Genomic DNA, 25173 nt, shown 5'->3' on the forward strand with positions numbered 1-25173 from the left:
CCTGAAAAAGAAAGAAACCGCTGGCGTACTGAGCAACAGATATCGAACAGGTCGACCAAGGAAAACAACAACAGTTGATGACAGAAACATTGTGAAAGCTATGAAGGAAAACCTCAAAACATCAGTCAGTGACATCACAAACAATCTCCACAGGACAGGGGTGAAGGTATCTCAATCAACTGTTCGAAGAAGACTTTGAGAGCAGCAATATAGAGGCTATACCACAAGATGCAAACCACTCATCAGTAGTAAGAATCGGAAGAAGAGATTACAATTTGCAAAGAAATACAGAGATAAGCCACAAAAGTTCTGAAACAAAGTTTTATGGACTGATGAGACCAAGATTAACCTCTACCAAAGTGATGGAAAGGCCAAAGTGTGGAGAAAGAAGGGATCTGCTTATGATCCAAAACATATAAGCTCATCTGTGAAGCACGGTGGAGGAAGTGTCATGGCTTGGGCTTGAATGGCTGCTTCTGGAGTGGGCTCACTAATCTTTATTGATGATGTAACTCATGATGGTAGCAGCAGGATGAATTCAGAAGTCTACAAAAACATTCTGTCTGCCAACTTACGGAGAAATGCGTCCAAACTAATTGGGAGGAACTTCATCATGCAGCAAGACAATGACCCAAAACACACTGCCAACACAACAAAGGATTTCATTAGGGAGAAAAAGTGGAAGGTTTTAGACTGGCCAAGTCCATCACCAGACCTTAACCCAAATGAGCATGCATTTCACCTCCTGAAGAGGAGATTGAAGGGAAAAACCCCCTGAAACAAACAACAACTGAAAGAGGCTGCAGTAAAAGCCTGGAAAAGCATCACAAAAGAAGAATGCAACAGTTTGGTGATGTCAATGGGTCGCAGGCTTGATGCAGTTATTGCAAGCAAGAGATATGCTGCCAAATATTAAGTGTTATTTGCTTTCATTTACTTAAATACTCTCTGTTCCAATACTTTTGCTCACCTAAAAATTGGGTGGTCTGATACCAAAGGTACTATGTTCTAAGTAGTTTAACACATCTAGGTGTAAATACCAGGAAATAAAAGTTGAAATTCTGAACTCTTGTCTCATGTTCATCTTTTTATCTCAACCCCAAATGTATTCAGTGTATTGCAACATTGGCCTTGCTGTTCCAATACTTTTGGAGGGGACTGTATATATATATATATATATATATATAGAGAGAGAGAGAGAAGAGAAAAGAGAGAGGAGAGAGAGAGAAGAGAGAGAGAAGAGGAGAAGGAGAGAGAGAGAGAGAGAGAGAGAGAGAGAGAGAGAGAGAGAGAGAAAATACAGCTTAATACCAAGGAAGCTGCAGGGATTCAAGGGAAGAATCTCCAGAAAGGCTGATAAACTTTTGGCGTCGCTGGGCCGACACCTAATGTCGTCATTACATTCATTAAACTTAATTACATTTAATTGAATTTCATTTAATCAATTATCTGTGGTCATGACATCTCAAGCGTTCAAACAAGCACAACTACATCACTGTAAGAGCTGAAGATTTTGAAAGAGGTTAAGAAACGCGCGTGCGGTGAAGAAACTATATTAATAAAATGAATGCAGCCTATAATATAATGTAGGCTATAGGCCTAATGCTGTTTGTGCATTCAGCGATGTAGCCTGGAATAAGCAGTCCGTTGCCCATTATAAAATAACTTATTGACTTTGGCTTACTATGTGTTTAACACTCACATTATTGACATGACATTGCTTTACATGACATTACAACATAAAACAATTATCCAAGAACTACATGCGTGTTCCAGGACATGTATAGTCCATAAAATAAACTACAAAGAAAGCTCAGTCACTACCACGAGGAAACGTGCTCTCATACGTATATGTTCTGGTTACTGCAAATTGAAGGGAAAATAAATGAATTCAGACAGGCGCATCATATTCACATTTTACTCAAAAAGCAGCTACGCCACCTTCCATCGCTTGAAAGAAAAGAGGGAGAAACAAGGTTTTATGCAGGGCAAAGACCTGCCCACTTCGAGTTACGTCCTCCAGCCCCATGTTCTGTTCTCGATTTACCTCCTGTCAATTTCATTCGTGTGCGTGTGTTTTCACAGCTCGACAACTACAGGAGCTCTGCGTGTGATATTTGTGTGCACTGTAAGAAACGACAACGGTAGGCATATGGGTTTTTCATTAATATTTATAAATAAATTGGTATTTTGAGATGCATTTCATTATTTTTGCACAGAATGAACGCGATATTCTTTGCCAAAATAGGCAAAGAAATTGCAACAGATTCAAGCAAAGTATTACATTTTAGTAAATAACAAGTGACATTACACAGGCGCCATTCCATTTTTTCTGCGAATGGGTTCTCATTTACCATTGTAAAGAGCAAATGCCTAAATATTCTGTGTTTATGCAGTAGCCTACATGCTATAGTCTGACTGACTGTAGCAAATATTAAAACTAAACATTTTATAACTGATTAGCTTCTGTAGGAATTGTCCGGCAGCGGCTTTACAGATGCGTGAAAATTCAAACGAACTCTATTAAAAGTCTTGATTTGTAGTTTTTATATGACTATACGGCTCTAGCACACATTAATATAATTGTGTTGCGTTTAAACAAACCAGGCAAAGTAACACGTAAATCTGCTATGACAGCCATGAGTTTTTAGGCTAGACACCAGTCATATCGCTATTCATAAGAACGCAACTGCAATTAGGCTACAATTGTCGACATTATTCAAAGTTCAAAGAGGCCAACAGCTATCACTGGTTCAGGGTCATTTAAAGGAATGCAACTAGCCAAATTGTTTTCTGACAAACACAATTAACTAAGATCAAAGTGCCTCTTATCACTCCCCGCCTGGTGTCTAATGCGTACCACAGGGAAAATTAGTTTTCTCTGATTAACGCATCATTGTAGACCACATACCAGTGTAATCCGGGATTGTCATTTAAAATCATTTGGCCGTGCCTCCTGCTATGCTATTTTTAATGCTTTGTTTAAAAACTGTTAAAACATTAGTTTATAAGTCACTGATTTTGAAATGATTAATCGGCATAAGCAATGACGTTATGACAACATTTACGAATCACAATGACTAAAGTAAGCGTTTCAGAAAATTGATTAACGCAAAACCAAGGATTCCAATATCTGGCTACGAAGGGTTAAGCAGACAGCAACCTGAATTGCACACCGCTGTGAGTTTTCGTTTATTAATACCACAAACCTAGCTAGCCTATATCCAATTTCATACAATTTAGTTGACACATCGATGTAGGCTACAACTTGAAAGTTTGCATTTTTCAGATGCAGTAATTTAACTTGCACTTAATTTAGTTTTATTGGGAAAGTTATTTAGGGGCAAATGAACGTTCTACCCAAAGGACTGTTATTTCAATACATCAGCTCTTGTTTATTTGCATTAGGCTACTTGAACGAACTGAATGACGTTAACCAGTTGTCTTTGCTCTTTCAGGTTTCGCCACACTCTCGGCGCCTTGTAGCGCCCTCCGGAGGTCACAGAAAATAGAGCACAGCTGTGATTTAAACAGAAACGAAAGCCGGGAAACATCTAAGTGGACTCTACTATTCCCATTGAGATTTAACTTCTTTTCTGAGTGTTATAGTTCCGTCATCGGGACTTCAGTTCCGGAGGTTAATCCTATTTTTTAACACGAGATCCTTACATTGCCCGGTTCTATATTTTTTTTAAAGATAGTACAGAAGTCTATGGCTTGCATCAGAACTTCAGGACGATGAGCGATAACCGTGGTGCCGCCATTTCCCGGTGAAAAAAAAGCGTCTTAAACGATCTTTCAGTTAATAAAAAAAGATAAACAAAACCATGGAGGCCGATGCGGCATTTGCATCACTAGATTCTACAGTGCATCCCCGCGACCCGGCTCCTGGCTACCTGTTCCGTATGTTCCGCGAGTATCAGAACAACTCAGTCATAGTTGCCCACTACAACTACACGGGAAAGTTGTCGGGGAACAAGTACCGGGAGGGTCTGAAGCCTGTGGACATTGTGTTTCTGGTCATCTGCCTGCTCATCGTGTTGGAGAACACAGTGGTTCTGGTGGCCATTTGGCGCAACAAGAAATTCCACCTGCCCATGTACTACCTTCTTGGAAACCTGACCCTTTCTGACTTGCTGGCAGGGTTCACCTACATGGTGAACATTGTAACATCGGGTGCCAACACGCTGCGGCTGACTCCTGTGAAGTGGTTCTTGCGGGAGGGCGGGGTTTTCATCACGCTGGCAGCTTCCATCATCAGCCTGCTGGCCATCGCTATCGAGCGCCACGTTACCATGGTGAGGATGAAGCCCTACCAAGGGGCCAAACGAGGCCGCATGTTTAGCCTTATAGGAGCTAGCTGGGTGGTGGCAGCTCTGCTGGGGGTGCTGCCCATAACAGGCTGGAACTGTATAGGGGGTCTGGAGAGCTGCTCCACGGTGCTGCCGCTCTACGCCAAGAGCTATATCCTCTTCTGCGTCTCCATATTCATTGCCATCCTACTGGCCATCGTGGTGCTCTACGTCCGAATCTTCCGCATTGTGAAGTCCAACACACAGCGGCTGAGCATTGGCGGAGGAGGGGGCACGGTCGCCTCCCCCTCGCCACGCAGGGGCTCGGCCCGCAAGTCGCAGAAGTATCTGGCCCTGCTGAAGACGGTCACCATCGTGCTGGGCGTGTTCATTGCCTGCTGGCTGCCCCTCTTCATCCTCCTGCTAACGGACTTCTGCTGCCCGCGCGGTGAATGCGGCGTGCTCCTCAAGGCCGACTACTTCCTGGGGGTGGCCATCATCAACTCCCTGCTCAACCCCATCATCTACACGCTCACCAGCAGGGACATGCGGCGGGCCATCCTCCGCTTGCTGTGCCGCCGTTGCCTGGTGACCAAAGACGGGCACATGAGGAAGATCGGAATGCCCTTCCTGGACTACAGTACCAGCAAGACAGAGGTGGCATCCCACCGGCTGGAGGGCCAGGACAACGTCTCCACCGGCAACATCACGCCCTCGCAAATCAAGGCCCTCTACTCCAAAGTGCTCAGGACGTGAGGCCCTGATCTGGGCCACGTGAGAACATTTTGTTGAACTGGCCAACAAGAACTCATTTTTTAATGCCAGTGAAAGCCTCGGGGAAAGCACAGATGTAATAATCCCGTCGCAGCGGCATACTGACAGAAACTTCAAATGTTGTTTTTCTTTTTGTTTTGTTTTTTGCATTCTCCTTTCTTTGCAATTCACTTTATCTGGGACCTTTAAAAAATCCTAGAATTTCATGTGTTCTGAATTCCACCTACTGCTTTATGAGCACACACCCTCTTGTGAGGATGTCAGTTAAATCTTGCAGTAGTGTTTTGAATTTCCAAAAACAAGCTGAAAAAAACTGATACTCAGCTGCAGAGTTGGAAGACAAAAATACATTTCAGCAACAATACAGCTTGCTTCAAAAACTCTCAGCCTTCCAAAATTACAAACATAAGTTAGGTCAGGTTTGACACCAGCTATGCTTCCACTCGCTCTGAAAGTTTTTTTTTTTTCTTTTCCTTTGTGTTTGAAAAGCCAATGCGGTCACCAGAGGTGAGGGAATTTATGTGTGAATGTCACCTCGCTGCTAGAGTGTAAAAACGAAAACCACCGGGCTGATTTGAGCGCTGTCGGTGTGGTCGTGTGAAGCGGCGTCCTAACGTGGGTGAGAGCAAACATCACGTACTCGTGGCAGCTCAGTAATTCTACCAAAGCAAATCTCATCAGTTACGGGACACGATGACAATTCTCGTCTTATATTTTCTGGTTCACGGTCACCGATGTTCAGATTAAAGCAACCATTTAATGTACAGACTTTTGGACCAGTGAATCTCAGTCTTCAGCTATAAAGTCCTCAACCTGTGGTGACTGAAGAGGCAAACGGACAGTGTTTTTGGAATGCAAGGACAGGTTCCACTGGAAGCCTGCATATTTTGGAGAAGACCGTGCTTCGTGGAGCCTCACAGGGAATTATGGGTAAATTAGGGTACCCAGAAGGAAGCTAGCAACCATGCATGTAAACTATACTGTGAAGCACTCGACAACCTGTCAAATAGAAAGGACACAGGGCGATTCCCCTCTCGTCTGCTTAGGCCTTCTCTGTCATGCTTTTTCAAACCCAAATATGGTGTTATGACTATGATTAAGACAATGCCTGTTCACTATAAGAGATTTATAGCCCGCCTGCAAACAGTAGCACAGGTGTAATCTATTTTATTTTTTTGGTGACATGCAGTTTTTGACCTGTTGTGCATGTACATAGGCACAGGACTTAAGTCTCCCCACAGCTAGAAGACATGTTGTGGCTGACCAACTGGAACCAGGTGCCACAGAGGAATTCACCACTGCTGTTCACTGACTCCAGCAGAGATTGTGGTGCCGGTCATGGCTACCTCGTGGCAAAAATGTGGTTGTCAGTACAACCGGACAACCAAACCAGCACCTTGAGCAATACTCATCTAAACAGAAGCTCAATTTATTTAAAAAAAACTAATAATACAAGAAGCAATATACTGACGTTGACAAAATGCACCTACCATGTAAAATAAATGTGCCCAGGTGGACGGTTAAGTGCCCGGGAACTCTGGAAAGCTCTCTGGTCAGCAGGCATTTGTTGTGTGGTCTTGGGGCTATCGCATATCCAGTCAGCCAGAGCAGCAGGTCCCACATGTAATAGCCTGTCGTGACTCCAGATCTTATGCAACTGAAGTTTTATTTACGGTCCTTACAATCTATAGCTGATGACGCCTTTCCTTTGTGAGACAATTTGACACAGAAGTTAATAAAATAGGTAAAGTGGATATTATCCCCTTATAAGCTAGTGTTTTGGACCTGTGTGCTGAATTCCCATTCAGGGGAAAGTGTCTCCTTCCTATTGAATCTGGGAATGTGGCTTGAAATAATGCCCACAGAAATGTATACAAATGTATACATGGAAAAAGTGTTCCATCTTTCACCTTTATGCATTTTTGTACATAGAAAAAATGTAAGTTGCTTATCAAAATGTATTTTCATAATGGATATTTGTTTGAAATTTTTAAGTTATGTTCCTTTTTTATGTGAGACCATTTCATATGCACTTCGGAAGAATAAAGTGAATTTATTAAATGTCAAAATATGGTCCATGGTTTTTGACACAAATTATTATTACACAACTACAGTGAAGTATTTGAGATCAAGAAAGAGAAGACTATATTATTTCTATATTAACTTACTCTTTTTGGCTAAATCCAATCTCCTAACTATCAGTCTGAAATGAGGTATAAAAGCTACATTGCTGTTCACATTACTTCACTACACATGAAAACTGCCAAAACTTCAACAACAAAAAAAAAAGTGCCTTGCAATCACTTCCCTTTTTGACACTTAGAAAGATGCTTCCTTGCGAAGAGCGCCCTTTTTCATTATTCCTGAAGCAAAGCAGCACGCCAATGCTTCCTACTAAAGTGTTAAATATAGCCGAACATAGCCGAAATTAGCTTGCTAGGCGACATAGCTCAGGAGGTAAGAGCGGTTGTCTGGCAGTCAGGGGGTTGCCAGTTCGATCCCCCGCCCTGGGGGTGTCAAAGTGTCCCTGAACAAGACACCTAACCCCTAATTGCTCCCAATGACTTGATTGGTACCTTGCATGGCAGCCTTTCACCATTGGCGTGTGAGTGTGTGTGTGAATGAGATCAATTGTAAAGCGCTTTGGATAAAAGCACTGTATAAATGCAGTCCATTTACCATTTCATGGCATAATAAAGCCATAAAAAACTAATGACAAAAACTGTATGGGATCAATGTTGTTATTTATTAAAACTGTAAAGCATAGACAAAAAAAATGTTTCGGTGGTATATGTACAACACATTTTTGTATGACTAAGATGGCAGTCATATAGGCTACCGTTTCCTGGAACTGCGGTTAGGTTTTAGGACGCACATAAGCGCGACGAGCGTGACCACACAAAGTCAGAACTGAGTAGTCACGCAGCGGAGTGGAGTGGTTAGAAAAAAAGAAAATAAAAACCTATGCCTACCCTGTGACCACAGAGCAGAGAGCACATCCCGTCAACAGCCTTACTCTTGGGCGGGGGGCGCATGAGATATGCAGAAAACCAAAACGCAAAAACACCAAGAAGCACGGTCTGTCTCTGTTCCGCAGCCCCCTTAACGACACGACCCCCCCCGTCCCCCCGCCCCCAGCAGGGCATCTTACACCACCTCCAACACAAGCCACAGGGGTGCCAAACTAGAAGAGCTCATTACATAAGCACGGGCAAGTGGGTTCTTTGCGAAACAAGAAAAATAAAAATCAACAATTGCAATACTGCAAAGCTTTTTCAGACCTGTGCTAGCAATATACACCCTGTTCCCCTGCTCATCAGCAAGTACCACCCCAGGCATGACAAATAATGGGGGGAAAACAGGTACTGCTCAGAAGTGAAGAGTACTTAAAAGCAAGTATGGCCATAGGAAAGTTTATTAGTTTACAAATATCCATCATTTAAACCTTAGAAATGGCTTATATGTTGAATGTAATTAAATACGCTACCATAAATACATGTTCAGTATTTATAAATACTACTTTAATTTCCCAGGCAATTACAATTACATTAATTTGATTGTTCCATACTTCAGGAGATAATTATGGGTGACTTTACTTGCAAACTTGGATGTAAAAGTAAATCAGCATCACAGCTCAAGAACAGACACAAGTCCAAACACTGTTTAATGTGGACAGCACAAGAATTACAATACCAGTGTTCATCTTACAGTGCAAGATCACTCATCAGGTTAATTGCCCACGTGCTAATGCTTCAGCCATCTGTGCAATGACATTACCAGTGCAGTGGTGATGACAATTATATTTTCAGACATTACATTATTAACTTGAAAATGGGTAGAATAAATGCAAAAACAGAATACAATAGTGCCAACTGGGGGATGGTTTAGACCAGCCTGTACTTTTAGAAAGTGGGTCTATATTTGGGCCAACAAAAAGGTATCTTTAGACAATACAAACGAATATCGTACAGTAGCCTTTTTTTTCTTATGACTTGACTTTCATATTTCCTCATCAACTCATTCAATTCTCTGCAGCCTTTGAACCTTCCATTTCAACAAGATTACAGAGACCAACTACTAATGCCAACAATTGGTTGATATTTATCATTAAGGGTATATCTATGTATTACAGTCAATGCGTGTGCCTGTAATAAAGCGTGTTCCTGTAATAAAGTGACATATCTGCACAAGGAGTACCCAATGGCACTAGCGACAATGACAAGCAGGCCTATTCACTGTATGCAATCAACGGTCCGTCTGGGTACTTTAGAGGTATGAGCACTCGACTACCACCGCAGAAACCCCGGTTCAATCCCCGGCAGCGGTACTTCCGGCTTGGTCAGACGTTCCTACGAACACAATTGGCAGTGGGAAGGGGGTGGGAAGCCGGTGAGGGTATGAGACCTGATCGTTGCATTAGCGACTCCTACTGGTTGGTCGGGGCGCCTGTTCAGCATCTGGGGATCTGGGGGAGATAGCGTGAACCTCCGCACTCTCGCTCTCCCAGTGAAACTCCTCGAAAAGAAGCGGCTGGCAACTCCACATGCCTCCTCCGATACATATGGTCTACACCCTCCCCAGACCGACAGAGGATAGCGCATGGACCAGGACCGTGATATACACGGGGAATTGGTATAACGAATTCGGGGAGAAAAATAGCAACAAAAAACCCTAAAACACAACTTAGCTGATTGCGACGCCTTGCGGCCACTTTTATAAATGCAGCTTATCAATTCTAGCAAGCGGAGACTTATAGTTCAAGACAGGTACACTATTTTTCAGGGAAAAAAACCTTGCAAAACGAGGAATCGTCATTGTGCCATTAGCTTCTATTTTGATTAAATTAACACATGATCACGAAGTATCGTGTTAAAAAGGAACACTTTTATTAGTATTATACAAACACATAAATACAACAGGCAAAAAACTGACATAAAAAAACGTAACTTCTACCAATCGGTGCCGACGAAACTCCAGAGGTAGTCGGTAACGGAGCACTTGGACTGCGATGAGAGGTCGACGTTGATCGGAGTGGCAAGGTCTTCTCCGTAATGCACTGCAAGAACATCGGGATTGAGGAAAACGGCATTGAAAACGTAAATTGTACCGTCTAAGAAAACATCACCGTGTTCGAGAGTTTTCAGTTCATCGAGTGTGACGTTGAGGCAAGGAAAAAACGACCAGGACGGGCTCCTGTCCTTATTACAAAATGTTGTTTTTCCACGATTAGCATCGGAATATAAATCGGAAGGGACAAGCGAGTTAAACTATATTGAAGCGGTAAATTATCATACTATCGTGGATATAAGTAGTGGAACAAGAATGCTAGTAATGTGTCGGTTGAAAAAAAGAATGCACAACACAGGTTGAACATGGATTGCTAAAATTATTTGCTCTTTCCAAAAAGCACAATTACTCTGTTGATTCAATGAGTACAGATATAAGAAACCATTATCATGTTTTTTTAAATGAAATGTCAGCCACCGCTTATCACAACGTAATTCGCAAGTGGGGCTCCCACAGACATGAGTTTGAAAACGCGACTTATCAGAAGTTTCAAGAGATAAGCCCCTTCTCCACCCAAGACAAAATTTCTCCATCCTTCCAGATATTTTAATAGTGTGTTTTATACAGGTAAATTCACATACAGTAGGTTATAGAGGAGAAACTGTGTTTTTGGTTTTATATTAGGAACGGCCTTAAAACACCATTTTCTCTTTTCAACATTATGAGCACTCCTTGTGTGCACAAATGGAATATCCCTCATGATAAAACACATTTTTTAAATAATGACACACACATACATACACACACACACACAGTGAGCCAAACTATTGTGTACTGTGTATATCCTGGTGCCACTGACACACAGCTGCCGCAAGTCTGAGCACAAACACCACTTGCGTGAGGATGAACTATGGACAAAGATCAACTGAATCTATTGTTAGCCTTAGCCGCAGCTTAGCCAGGGGGTGCCTAGCAAAGCAATGCTTCATGTACTGATCCCATGCACTCCAAAGCATCTTTCAATAAAGACTTTACTGAAGGGCCGCACCCTGGAGGTTGAGGCCATGAAGTAAAGAGTTTGGGGTGCTAGCGGTGAGGAGCACATACCTCCTTTCAGGACTCCAGGTTTATTGTCATGCTCCCACTTAATCTTAGTGACCTTGTAGTACAGCTGGGCGAGGTATCTGCACGAAGAGGAGCAGAATGCACACAATGATTGCCAAAAAAATGTTACCAAGGGCATTTGGCAGTAATATATGACTGAGGAGCAACAGAGCACAAGTGGAGTTCTATGGAGCAGATTGAAGTCCATCTTTAATATACAAAAAAGTGTTCCAAGAACAATCAACAGCCTGTTAGAAATCAGCCTGCAGTCATGGTTGGGATAAAAACCAGAATGTTCAGAGGTCCCACAGGGCTCAGTCTGGGAACCACTGCTATAGGGTGGCTATAGAGTTAATATAACAGCAGAATGCTATAACAGTGCACCAAGTGGAATCACCAAGACAGTGGAATTTGCAGTGGTTACAGTTGTCAGAGCAAGTATAGCAGGGCTGCTGCCCTGATGCCGTACATAGCAGAAGGGATGATCTCCGTTGTGTCCTCGTCCACCTCGTCCTGCAGGGTTTGGATCTCGCGCTCAGAGTCCTTCAGGTTCTGCAGCTCCCTCTTCAGGAACCTGGCATAAACGCTAAGGACTTCAGCAGCAAGAGGACAGCCCACATCACATGCACAAGACCATTTACAAAACACATAGCAGCATCATGTACAGGGGACCCCTTACAAAACAATCTCACGTACATGGAAAATTCGTTCATAGAAAACACACATACACACACGCGCGCACACACTCACTCAAACAGGGACATCCATTTACAAAACGTACACCAACCTCACATATGAGGACGTCCAACCAAAAAATACACCCAGTCTCAATGCAGGTCACCCTTCAAGCTAACTGAAATCTTCCCTTCCCCTGGATGGCACTACAGGCAATTACACACCATCCCATGGGACTCTCAGCCACAGGTGTGAAAGGACAGACAGTAGGGCGTGTCAATACGCTACAGAAGACAGCTGTTCCAGAAGAGCAGCAGCAGCGGGGGCTGACGTGGCTGTGGCAGAAGGATACTGCAGCTCGGCCTCCATGGTCTGGTTCTTAGCCACACTGTGCTGCAGGTCCTGCTCCAGGCTCTGCAGCTCCTGCGACAGCTCACTCTTCTGCCTCTCCACCGCCAGTAGTTTCTGCCCCACTCCCTCCTTTGCATGCGTCAGATCTGAGAGGGAGAGGGCAAGAAGCAAGGACAGAGGGAACGATAGAGAGGAGACAGACAGATAGCAAAAAAGATAGGGAGGGATAGAGTGGAGGGAGAGAGAGGTGAGGCAGGGATTTGATGAAAGGGGTGAAGGATGGATGGAGAAGAAGAAAGGGAGAGACAGGAGGGAGAGGTAGAGAGAGGGTGGGTTAAGGCAAGGAAGAGACATTGGATTGGATATGGAGCCGAAAAATCTACAAAGAAAAAAAACTCCAAAAAGTTTCCAAAAAGCAACAATCAACCAGTCAACATGCTGTTCACTGGGTGAATCTAAAGAGAAAAATTCACCAATGGTTGTTAAAACACATTCTGGAAAGCAGCCATCGTCAGGCGTGCTGTAGCAACCTGAAAGTAAACAATTTCCAAAACAATACAATGATTTACTGATCTTCAAAAGACACTGGCAAAGACGTATGCAGCCTTTATGCTCACGTATAGCTATTTTTTTTACCTGACTTTTCTTACCGCTTAAAAGCTGAGTGATGGTTTTCTTTGTGTTGGTGTGGAGGTCGAACAGAAGTTGGTACCCTTCTCTCATGGTGCGCAGGTTGTGCTCGACTTTGCTGCTCTTGATGGTGCGGACCAACATTTCCCCATACTCCTCCAGATCCTGGAATCCCTTGTTCAGTGACATGGTCGCGCCTGCCCCGTTTAAGCAGCATCCAGAGACAGATTTAGCTAACACTGTGCGCCCTAGTAACTAAACTAGCTAGCTAAATTGACCTACTATGAAAGTTTCTAGTTGATCACTGTAATTTACTAGCTAGCTAGCTAACATAAAGATAAATTGCTAATAATGTTACCTTCCACAAGTGAATATTATCCTACTTCAGTTTTAAGCTTGCCAATTAGAAAGCAAAACGTACACTCTTAATAACAACGCATAGCATGCTTTATAAAACAGTGCTATCTTGCAAATCATGCTTGTAGAATTTCAGTTTGCCCAAGAAGATGAAAAATCTCCACGGACGGTAATTTAACTAGCTAAGTTAGTTAGCCAACTAAGGTCAGTTAACTTGCATGCCCAAATGTTTTTATTTACTTGCGAACAATCAACACAATTTAAAATGGATAGCTTACACAGTTAAAAAGCATACAACTTACAATAAACTGGCTTTTCTAATTCACCACGGCAGTCGCCTTCCTGTTGAGTCTTGTTTTGAAAATTCAAACTAGCCTCGCAAGAACCGCGCTTGGCGTATCCGGAGGTATCCGTTGGAAAGAATGTAAAAAGATTACCATAATTTAAAATTATTTAAATAAATAATTTGATATATGTATAGATATTTTCATTACATATACATTGCTAAATTATTTTAAATATGACATGATTCCAAATTTGATTGTGTTTATTCTTTTAAATATTTTTATTCCGGCGTTCATTCTAGATACCTAAAGTTGGTTAGTCGGAAGCAGGTCGGAAGCTGAAGCCCAGTCGGCAATGAGCCCAAATGACCACAGGAGAGCGCTAACGGGTTGTTGCCATACAAAGTTGACTGGAATTAATGCCGATATTTATTAGTGGAGGGAGAAAAGGTTTTTCGTAACTGGAGCATAGTTAACAACAAAGTGGTGTAAGTTCAGAACAGGAAGTATTATAAATAAAAAATGTAAAATGCAATTGATCCGAAATTTTTCCATTTAAATTAAAAAAAGATGATCACTGCAATACTAGCCTTACATGTAGTTCTCACCTGTCACTGAGTGGCCTGCAGTCAGAATGACAGATGAATTGTCATGCCAATGGGAGATAATATCTTGAATGCAGATATCTGCTCAAAAAGATCATGATGCAAGAAAAATACAAGTTCATAATTAAATAAATACATTGTTTACATTTACTGTTTTTTCATAACAGTGTGTAAGGTTCAGAGTGAGTACAAATTCAATGATCAGAACTATAGTATATATTCAGTTCAACAAGACTCTTCATTTTGCCGGCAGTACATATAATGCACTGAGACTGGGCTCAATGGTCTCTGCTTCAGACAGTGTTGGTTAGTCCCTATTTCTAACTTAGTTTCATATTCAGAACCAGTATTGTTTCCTTTTTATTATGTGAATTTATCATGTTCTTATAGGTTGATGTAGAGGTCTAGTGCCACAACATTAGTCAGGTTAATGTGAACAATTATATATGGCATTCTTGAGTCATGCCATATATATCGGCAAGATTATAGGTTAAGGAAGAATCTGGATACCGTTTTAACCCAATGGACCGTTCAGCTTTAATAAAACATTATAAAAGTATAAAAAACACAAAATTTAGTTGAGTCCAACAGTTTATTTCTGGTTTAAACAATAAATATTCAAGTGAAAGTAGACAATCTTTAAAAGTTGATACCTATAAGGCGTTTTAATGTGATAACTTTTTAAATATAATGTACTTAAACATGTGTACAATTCATGACAATATCTTAATAAATAATTCTAATAAATTCTTTAAAGTATTATGTACAAATAATAAACAATACAATTCACAACAAGGGCATGGATTACTTGAAATAATTACATTATGAATGTAATTAGTCACACTAATTAAATAATTCCAGCTCAAAGCCTTTGATAGACGATAGGCAAACATATTATTTCCAAAGCTTCTTAACATATGGTGCTAGTTCAAAAATAATTTCAAGACTGGTCCAAAGAGATATTTTCACACTAACTGATATTTGATCAGGTTTAGCAGTTAAGACCATACAATTGGCCTAATAACAATGAATGTCTGTCCATTCAGCTGTGACTTCAGAGTGTTCATTGGACATTATCTGTCTTGCCCTTCCAACAATATCAATGACTACCATTAAAACCAGTCTGAATGTTTTAATCAGTGTTCTAATGAAGGCCTAGCAACGGTAGGATCAAAATCTTACAACTGACGAACCTTTTTTAAAAACAATTTTTAACAAATCAGCTTAGAGCACAATGAGTGCAAGTACGTTTTTCTTTAAAGCTTTCAAAGAGAGTAAATATAAATTTCATCAAGTTTTAAAATGCAAGGTTGCTTTCATAATATGATAAAAAGATGTCAATGCCTTGCACGAATGTCTTTGCATGTGTGTCAAGTTTGAAAAATGACGAAACACGTTGTCCTACTTTATAAGCACGGCTTAAAAACTCATTAATCAAAAAAACAAGAAATTAATTCCTAGTTTACATCATTAATATGAGGTCAGATTGCGCGAGCTAGGCTAATAAATGTGTTAACGTATGTGCAAACAAAACGTCAGATCCAAGGATTCAGCGTGTTTCTCCTAGACACCAATTACACAAACGTAAATCACAGAACTAAAGATGGGTTTGTTTTTTTCTTCTAATAAATATATAAAAACATCGACGTTGCACGAAACATTACGTCACAGGAAGTTAGTTTGATTTCCAGTCGGTTCGATACAAAAGCCTGAGCGTGCCACTATCAACTATGACTGGCACTTCAAGCTTGATTCAGACTGACGTTCAAGAAGTTCTACTACGACGGGGCAGCGCATGGCGCGGGCGACGTCCAGAGCCGTGTCCCCGCTGGTGTCTTGGTGGTTTAGGTTGGAACGAGGTGCCAGGAACTCGACTACGTCGCTGTGGCCTTCTCGGATGGCGATGTGAATGGGGAGTGCGCCGGTGTTGTCCGGTGTGTTGACAGACGCTCCGAACTGCACCAGAACGCGGAGCGTGTCAACGAACCCGGCACGTGCGGCGTCGTGTGCTGGCGTAACTCCCAGGCGATCCTGCACGTTGGCATTCGCGCCGTGCTCCAGCAGGAGACACGCGACACTGGTGCTGCCCATCATCATCACCTGCACAAGGAGGAAGAACATAGGCGATTAAACAATTTCTGAGTTTCTGACTCGATTAAATGTGACATAAACGTTCATTGCCGTGTGAGACGTACACTGATCGTTTTACTTCACAGGTTGGCAGCAAATGTTGCCAACCCCGTGGCATGGCCCTACGGTGTAGATTTTCTAGTCATTTTGTCGTAGTTAATTTGATTTCATATTGATGTTAAGGACAGCCATCGATTCAAGTGTGGTCAATTCACTGTGTACAGCTCCTTGTCACTTACATAGACTGTAGAAAGTGGTCATTTTTAATACTTGGAATAGCTTCACCTGAATTGGCGCCCCTCTCGTACTTGGTCTTGTGAAACATTGTATCTGACAAACCGTGCTGAGCACTCAAGTGGACGGACTTACTACACAATGATGCGCAAATGCACAGGAACGTTTGATTTACCAGTTAGTAGCCTATCGTTACAGCTAGCCAAATAGGAGGCCAAATATAGGTAAAGACAGATATTTAAACAAATTATTGCTAGCTAACATTAACACGTACTATAGTACATTAAAACAATCAATGCCAACCAATAAAGCAACAGCAACCTACTTTAGGATTATTTAGCTAGTGTATATTATGAGATAATTTAGAGTACCGTCATTAACTTACCTGAAGAGCTGTCCTTCCAAATTCATTTACTGTGTCAGGATGTACGCGTTGTTCCTCCAGCATCCTCCGCAGTTCTTTCACGTTTCCTCTCGCCGCTGCTGCGCTTAAATTCTTTCCGGCATCGTTCTCGCTCAGAACCATGGCTGTGGATTTTGTTTTGTTTTTTAATATAGGCCTATTAAGTTATCGGTGTTCTAAAATAAAATAGTAATAAATTACAAGGTAAATGTAATTGTCTTCGCTAACTAGATTGCTAACCTGTTATTTAGGTATGTACGTCCACAGTTCGCAGGTCACAGAGTCCATTCGGTTAAATAGACAGGTTGCTTCCAGTAGCTACACTGCATCTGAAATGTGCGTAGGCTATATTATGTCAAAGAGCTACTTCGCGACTAACAAGCAAATACCCCGCTTCAGAAAATATTAAAACGAACTGGTTGCTTCTCAGATATCTAGCGAGCTATATTTCGCTATTTAGTTCATTCGTTGTTGTCCAACCGTTATTTCCTCTTCTGCTTTTTTGTTTTTCAGTTCGACTGAACAACATTTCAAATAAAGCATAACAAAAATATTTAGCTGTAACAGCTTTGTTGTCTGACCCGGTTTTGCAAGACTTTTAATTTGCGCGCTGAGATATCAACTGAGACTCAAATCCAACCATAATCTTACAAACCCTGGAGAGTCAACACTGAACCAATCGGAATCGGGAGCACGGGCAGAGCAACTCCATATTTGGCGAAAGGGGCGGAGATATTTCGCGGTTGCTACAGTGTCACCGTGGTAACTCCCTTATCCACCAATGACAATAACGCAGAAGAAGGCGGGCTATTCGACGGAGGTTGTAAACAGTTCATTCATTTCTTCTGCCGTAGTACTGAAGTAGTAATTGTAGGTCTACAAACGTCAAATAGGTTATATGCAAAAAAGGCGGGTTACAGTGTCATAGTTAAATTGACAATTACGTAGTTTAACGTAATACTCGCAAGGCAAAAAGGGAGCTGGTTGTCCATCCAAGTAATAGGCCTACAATAAAATAACTCTATTCCAATTTCCCATACTCCTTCGTTAATAATAGGCTACATTTTCCTGTCGTTTTGCAAAGATCGCCAATGCTTTTTCAAAACTAGGCCGCCACTGTACTTCAATAGCCCTAATTAAAGAGCACTACTAACTGACTGAACAATGCATATACAAAATATGCGCGTAAAATATAGGCTACATTTAAAAAAGAATATCCTAATAATCTACTGAATACACAGTAAAATATCCAGTGTTAATTCAACTCTAACTGTGTTAATTAAACTGTTCCAGATAACATTTGAATTTTTAAAAAATTATGAAATGTTATTCAAAATAATTTCAAATTAAAACAATGTAATCATACACGAATTACAAAGCAAAGGGGGGGGGGGGGTTACAATTAAACACATAATTGTAATTTACAAAAATCTACCAGACATTTCTAAAATTAGAAATTCAATATTTTCTCAAACTGAACTAACAGCTCTTTCCTGCTGAAACAGGAAATAGCCTTCCCCAGACTGTTGCCACAAACTTGGAAGCACAGTATCATCTAGAATGTCATTGCATTAAGATTTGCCTTCACTGGAACTAAGTACTTGGACCCTCACCCAAACCATGAAAAACAGCCCTAAACCAAGGGGTGTCCAGAGACTTTTGGTCATATAGTGTATAAGGCATCTATTTGTGTTCTTCTATTAGTACATAATGCAGAGCTCCCGAAGCTCCTCTCTGTATTTGAATTGCATAGGAAATTATTACAAGTGAAGTATCCCCATTTTATCATACCTGGTAGTGGAAAGAATTTTGTAAATACTGACCATGCCTCTGCTCCGTATGATGTTTCTTACCCAGGTCAGGGCCTGGTAGCCACTCTTCACTTTTATTGTATGACTAACCCCACTGTTTTCCATATAAGCAGTCTAAATTATGTGAATAATTTATTCAGAATAATGGGTAGCCTACTACAGTATTGAGTACTAACAAATGTCTGAATGGCATTGCTAATTTTATCACTATTCTTAAAAAAAAATTATGTATGATTATATGTATATTTATGATTAATACCAATGTTTTGTTGCAACACTGTTATTTGGCACATTTTATTATTTCACTTAAATTAGTCAGGACTTGGCAGCCATATACGTAGGTACTCAATAACCAATATGTGCAAGTGAAATGGGTGTAATGTCACCACCTGGGGGCGCTATGAGCTCATTTATCGTACCTATGTTTTTGGTCTTTTTCAGTCATGGCTTTTTACCAGTAAATCTGCTCCTGTTCATAAAACATAAGATACAATACCTAAGTTGATTACCCAAGTTGATGTCATACATTAATTAAAATAAAATATGCATTCAAAAAATATTTATCTTAAGGGAAGCATTGACTTAAGTGTATGAGACAATAAGGTCTTCTAAGGTCTTCAAACCTAGAAAGACACATTATAGGTAACAGGTCAAACTAAGCTTCGAGTTGGTCAAATCCAATTCACCCGTGCAGATCACTGAACAGCTACTAGTAGCCATGGGTACGAACCACTAGTTCTCTGGCGTGAACAAGCTCTTGACACAGTAGAGGTGACTGAGCTACACATTATTTACACCATCTCGCCCAACTCTTGCATTTAAACATGGAAATGTCTCCAGAGAACTTTGTGTTGTGCCAATCAATTCTAGGGCATGTTCTCCAGACAGCTGGCTAAAAGCGCCCTTTAGATAAAAATGTGTTCACAGCCCAGGCCTGAATAAAACAGCGCTGAGTGTGTTGGAAAAGCAAACTGGTAATGACAATACAGTAAACCATAAATCACTTCCTCTGCCCCCCTATGGCAACCTTTCAGTTGATTATACCACTCTTGGTATCATTGTATTTTTGAACTGTTAATGTGACACTAATAGCCACCCAGAAAGGGGCTACTGGATGCAAAAAAATGAAATGTTTCAAGGATTCCCTTCGCTAGGGTATGGGTGGACATTTGTTTTTTTTTTTTAGTAAATCTGACACTGATCAGGAAGCTTTTGTTTTTACACTGAGTATTCAATGTGCAACAGTTTGCCAGGTCATATGACCATGGGGTGTTCCAAATCCAGCCATGATGACGCATTGCTGCATACTCTCTAGACTGTGTCTAAATGACAAGACTAGATGAGTTGAATTGCCTTTTGTTCTCATGAAATTATTGCTTCTCCGGACTTATTTTACCCGTTATTTTAGGTCTGTGCAGTCCTCCAGAACACAGCTAGATGGCAGAATGTAGAGAAGCATAACCGGCTCCACACATTTTAAAGGACTTGTGTGCTAGTGTGCATGCCTTCTGAAAGTGTTAGAGGCCATCACAGTTATGGGACAGGCTCACAATTACAATATGAAGGAGAAAAAAAGAGGGATTAAAAATTTTTTTTTACTTTGAGGGGTGCCCACATGGTCATTTGCTACTCCCCCATGTGGCCGGGAGGTGTTCCATTCTCTGCCATGGTACTTTCTAGACTGTGATCCCATCTGTACCCCTCTCTGCTTTTCCCCATCTGAATAAATTGGGTAAGAAATACAAAAGGAGTGAGGACTACCCCACTCTCCTTTTAAAAAAAAAAGAAAGAAACTTTGACGGTCTTTTGTATTTTCAGTTTTAAGTAAAACCAATTAGTGATGGATACTTTGATATGCTGGAACTTGGCAGCGAGATGGGTCAGTCAGGGGAACGAATGAACTCTGCAGGGGTACGAAACTGTGTCCTTGCCCGACCTGCGACCCTGCCCTGACCCCATGCTGCGCTATCCCTGACACAAGAGGGAGACAAACAATTTCTGGCTCCTCATATAGGTCTGGCAGCAATCCAAAATCCACAAATAGCTTAAGAATATGTTCAGAGCCCAGCATCCACAGAATAAAGGAGTTTCCTCTTACCACTGAGTGCTTTCATCTACACCTTTAATTGTGTCACGTATTTGGGTCTCAGATAATGCATGTAATTTGTATTTTACCATTCATGTTTTTTACTGAATATGTTTTTCTGTCCAGTTTGCTGGAGTGTATGCACTCCTCTAATACATTTACCTGTAGGCCAAAAATTAGGTTCCACACAGTTGTATGAGAGAATAATTGCCAGTTTGGAAATCAAAGTCAGGACCTTACTCAAACATTCACACCTGAGATTCAAACCTGAATCCTCCTGATTATACAGCCAGTCTTTGACATTTTGTTCATTGCCATTGCTCATACAGACAACTTTGAATAAAGGATCTGGAATAACACTTTTTTTCTTGTCATACATCAACTCACTAAGACCGTTGCCGGGTTGCCCTTGAGAGCCAATTATTCTGCTCCTTCTTAAAAAAGGTTTGTGTACTTATTTCCTTGTGGTTGTCATGGCGGTGCAGTCAGCTCACCATGCAACTACTAGATCTGCTTACTCACACAAACATGCTGTTTTTACCCTGTTTCTCTCTTCATCACCAAGGCTGATCCAGTGGAAACACAGAAACTTACATGGGTAAATTAAGAAATTTAGAATAAACTTAATTAAATTGTAATACATGTACACACACTGTATTATAATACCAAAACTTTACCAGAGGCATATGCCTGTTTACTTTATATGTGCTGTAATATTATAAAATATCCTCTTCAATCAATTTACATCAGTGGTTCTCAAACTCAGTCCTAGGGACACCATGCATACTGTTTTTTTGTTACAGCTGATCTCTTGCTCAATTAAGGTTGTTGAACACGTGTTGAAGTTCTTTCACATTTTTTTCCTTAAACTTATTAACACAATGCAGCATTGGTTAATTATCATTTGCTGTGTCTCTTTGAATCCTTCATTATCTACCAAATGGTTAGTTGTTTAGTTTTAGTGGCCAGGTGTCCACATTTTCGTCAATTAGGAAGGAGCCTATTGATTCACATCAGTCCTTTATTTGTTCAGTTAGACTTTTTTTACATCATTTAATGTAATCATTTGCAATATAGCACAATAAGCACAATGTGAATATGAGACTTTTGTTATTCACGGAATGCATGGTTATTCCTGACATAATGTGGCTAAAGAGAGTAAATAATCCTTGAAAATATGAAAAGCTTCTAATAAAAAAAAATGGACAGCTTGTTAAAATTCTGGGATTGCAATTGAGTTGTTGGACTGAAAACTGGGATACACAGGCGTCCCCTGGACCAAGTTTGAGAACCACTGATACATGATACAAACATAAATGTACAATAATTAATTCAAATATTTGTCATAGGCATATGCTATACTGAAGTCATCTCCCTTTAACTGGATTTAATGTCATCAATGTTTTCTATTGCTCTTTGCCATAATTACATAGTTCACACAGAATTGAGTGATTGAATCTTCACAGGACGAATGTACAACTATTAGGGTGAATTCATTTGAAGGGGGCGCATTTCTCCAAGTTAACATTCAGTTCTGTTGTGTTCAGTGCGTCATTCTGTATCCACCCCACTGCATTCCATATGACTGTCTCAGTGGGCTTGGCTTATATTGGCAGCTTAGACTGTGTTTGTTTTTGTTTAACATTATCAGTCCTATCAGCGCTCTATCTACACACATTCCGGTCTGTTCTGTTGGCCGGACTTCCCCTTCATACAGAACACTCATTGTTAACCTTTCTTGACCCCGCCTCTTTATCCATGCAGGGAGAGTGGTGTGACAGAATGGCTCCACCCATTTGCAGCAGTCTAGCCAATCAAAGGATTTCAATGTATGAAATTGAAAGAGATGGCATTGCAAGGTGGCAATACATCAAGTGCTCTTCTCACACTTAATTACGGATGCACACACACACAAACATGAACAGCAGCACTAAAAGAGGGTTTTGTAAATTAAGTCTTTGTCAGTGTTACACAGTCAGTGTTACGCTGAGCTCCTACCTCATCTGGACACAAACAAGAAATAAGTCATTTGTACACACTTACAGCTACTTTCCAAATTTCAGTCCCCACAAATCGTCAAAAGCATATGTCCACATGTCCAGGATATTTTCCACGGGAAGAAATTGTCATGAAAGCTTTCTTTCCAGCAAATGGACAAAAAATCACTCTGTCCTTACAGCATCACTCCGTATTTACCTTATCTGTAGTTGTGGTGAATATTGGGGGTGCTATCATTACATTAAGCATATATGTATATGTACACAGCAAGGTAACAGTTGTCCTTTGCCTGTTGAAGCGGTGGTCAAAGATGTTGGCCACCTATAGTCCAAGATATAATAATTTGAAAAGGCTGATGGTTGGTCTACAGCACAGCTTTTCAACTGGCAGCCTGAAGACCAAATAGACATAATCTTGGCCTTGATATTTTAAAAGGGGTACAAAAAGTATCCAGGTACAATACAAATTGTGACATTTTACATGACTGTATCTGCACAGTGTCAGCATTTCAACCAGTGGGGATGGAATGATGCCACAGTTATGAATATTTTTACCAAGGCATTTATTTTATATGTCCAACTGTATTTATTTACATTTGTTTTATCTGCGATCTAAATAGTGGAGCTCACCAAGGCCAATAAACGCTGTTAAATGAAACAAGTACATAGTCTGTTCTTTATTTTAGACGGAAATGGGTATGTGGGCATGACAAAAAATCGACTGCAATTAGCTCTCGGTACAGATGGACATTAAACAAACAACAGTAATTTTAGCTATTTGCACTCGGAAAGGTTTGCAGCAAGGTAATTCAACCGCTGTGGTCTTCTTCAGGCAGTGATGACTGTCTGAGCTACCTTTTGACTTTTGAAGGTCCAACACATCAAATAGTTCATGTGGTAAACAGTAAATAGTATGGGGAAACTGTTTGGTCTATATACCCTTTTTCAATCTTGGGATCAGAAAACCCTAGAACTCCAGCTTACAGCAACCACATTTGACTGCACAAGTTTAAGCTTTGAACTTTTATGCTAGTCTACCTGCCAAAAAAAAAGGAATCAGACCCTTTGGTCTCCATGTGTTTATCTGGCAGTTACACAAGAAAAAGTCACATCAGCAGCAAACCCATTGCATCAGTGCAATGTGTGTTGCCATAAAAAAAATAAAAAAAATATCACTTTAAAATCATTAGGATAAACCCCGGACCATGCTGGACTACAGGAGCCACACTGCTGATAAAGTTAATCATTCATAAAAGCCTACATCTATCCACATCTGATGTTAAGATCACTGTCTCTCTCCCCCCTGTGCAACACAGTGACAGAGTACAGAACAGTATGTGAAGAATGGCTCCTGCTTTCACTCGAAGGATGGCCTGAGCACACAGCAAAAAAGTGTTTTTCTGGGTTGTCAAAGCAGGTTTGACTGCATTGCAGCATCATAACTTTTTATTATTTTATTTTTTTTTACCAGACTCTGAAGCCAAATGAAATCCAGAGGAAAGGGTGACTATAGAATACTAGCAAAAGAACCATTTAGTAGCAATGAAAGGACATCAGCCATGATGCAGAAAATAATTGTGACCATGCCAGAGGTTCCCATGACCACGCAGTGCAGTGTGGTGTGCAAGAACTAAGGGGGTGTAATAAGGAAGCTTTCTGGGGCACTACTGGGTCCAGAGGACCCCTATAGGTGAGGTGGGTATTTGTGTGTACATGTGTGTGTGTACCTATACTAAGGGGGGGGGGGGGGGGTTCTTGGTGCCCTAGAAGCGATCCTCCAATGCAATGACTTTGCAGCTAAACAGGTGGACCACATCAGTGAAAAGGTGGCTGGAAAAACGTGCTTTCCAGTAAACAAAAAACAAACAAAACAAAAAAACAAGTTGTCCTTTTTTAGATAGATGGATGCATTTTGGGTTAAAGACAAGCCTAGGCGCTAGTCCCAAAGACGAAAGCTTTTTAATACAAGAGGGTCGATGGAGAGTGCTAAAACAAATCATTCCAATCCTAAAACAAGCCAAATGCAGACCTGAAAAAGGAACTACTCGCAGCTTAATTATATGCCAAGTGAAGGGGGGTGGGGTGGCATCTGTAAAATGGTGCACATGCATAACCCTGCTCAATATTTGCACATTTAGCATTGCCAAGTGTAAAGAAAATACACTACAATTACCCCGTGTCACTATTTTAAACATTTTAAACATCTAAAACTGTAATCGCTTTTCTAAGAGTAAAGTTATGCATCGAAGCAAGATTGAAAAACAATATATTATGTGTGAACATAAATTTTAAATGTAAATGTTAAATCTAAATACAAATGTAAAATGTAAATGTTGAATTTAAATGTATTTATTCATTTGTTCACTTGTTTGTTTCAGAATTGCGTTCTCAATGAGAATAGTAGAAAACAGCCGTGAAGCAGTCTACCCAACT

The 25173-nt window shown here is 40.8% G+C and overlaps 3 protein-coding genes and 1 long non-coding RNA gene across 5 annotated transcripts in view; 2 read left to right on the forward strand and 2 right to left on the reverse strand.

The window, feature by feature from the left end:
• Positions 1 to 25173, forward strand: part of LOC135243276 (uncharacterized) — a 149232-nt gene that overhangs the window by 22444 nt on the left and 101615 nt on the right. The gene's annotated exons all lie outside the window — the stretch shown is intronic.
• Positions 1989 to 7135, forward strand: LOC135243272 (sphingosine 1-phosphate receptor 1-like). 2 transcript variants are annotated; one of them, XM_064314982.1, is made up of 2 exons: positions 1989 to 2144; positions 3459 to 7135. In XM_064314982.1, the coding sequence occupies exon 2, from the start codon at positions 3828 to 3830 to the stop codon at positions 5046 to 5048; it is 1221 nt and encodes a 406-aa protein (XP_064171052.1). In that variant the 5' UTR covers positions 1989 to 2144; positions 3459 to 3827; the 3' UTR covers positions 5049 to 7135. The 2 variants fall into 2 exon arrangements, with proteins under 2 accessions (XP_064171052.1, XP_064171053.1); XM_064314983.1 differs by lacking the exon at positions 1989 to 2144 and adding an exon at positions 2198 to 3180.
• spc24 (SPC24 component of NDC80 kinetochore complex) lies at positions 9931 to 13641 on the reverse strand. The gene is made up of 6 exons (XM_064314984.1): positions 13493 to 13641; positions 12854 to 13030; positions 12205 to 12349; positions 11647 to 11751; positions 11181 to 11257; positions 9931 to 10122 (listed from the first exon to the last, which is right to left on the reverse strand). The coding sequence occupies exons 2-6, from the start codon at positions 13020 to 13022 to the stop codon at positions 10016 to 10018; spliced, it is 603 nt and encodes a 200-aa protein (XP_064171054.1). The 5' UTR covers positions 13023 to 13030; positions 13493 to 13641; the 3' UTR covers positions 9931 to 10015.
• On the reverse strand, positions 14645 to 17471 carry cdkn2d (cyclin-dependent kinase inhibitor 2D (p19, inhibits CDK4)). Its single transcript, XM_064315814.1, has 3 exons — positions 17087 to 17471; positions 16829 to 16971; positions 14645 to 16179 (listed from the first exon to the last, which is right to left on the reverse strand). Exons 2-3 carry the CDS (start codon positions 16967 to 16969, stop codon positions 15808 to 15810), a joined length of 513 nt encoding a protein of 170 aa, XP_064171884.1. The 5' UTR covers positions 16970 to 16971; positions 17087 to 17471; the 3' UTR covers positions 14645 to 15807.

The sequence above is a fragment of the Anguilla rostrata genome, chromosome 17 (genome assembly GCF_018555375.3).
Source record: "Anguilla rostrata isolate EN2019 chromosome 17, ASM1855537v3, whole genome shotgun sequence".
Lineage (NCBI taxonomy): Eukaryota > Metazoa > Chordata > Actinopteri > Anguilliformes > Anguillidae > Anguilla > Anguilla rostrata.

Excerpts from the sequence above, each read along its gene's own strand:
- cdkn2d (XM_064315814.1), bottom strand. The coding sequence starts at position 16,969 with ATGGTTCTGAGCGAGAACGATGCCGGAAAGAATTTAAGCGCAGCAGCG. Across the intron at positions 16,180-16,828 it reads TTGGAAGGACAGCTCTTCAG|GTGATGATGATGGGCAGCAC; the intron begins GTAAGTTAATGA and ends CTCCTTGTGCAG.
- LOC135243272 (XM_064314982.1), top strand. The coding sequence starts at position 3,828 with ATGGAGGCCGATGCGGCATTTGCATCACTAGATTCTACAGTGCATCCC.
- spc24 (XM_064314984.1), bottom strand. The coding sequence starts at position 13,022 with ATGTCACTGAACAAGGGATTCCAGGATCTGGAGGAGTATGGGGAAATG. Across the intron at positions 11,752-12,204 it reads ACCATGGAGGCCGAGCTGCA|GTTCCTGAAGAGGGAGCTGC; the intron begins GTATCCTTCTGC and ends CGTTTATGCCAG. Across the intron at positions 10,123-11,180 it reads ACCTGGAGTCCTGAAAGGAG|TGCATTACGGAGAAGACCTT; the intron begins GTATGTGCTCCT and ends ATGTTCTTGCAG.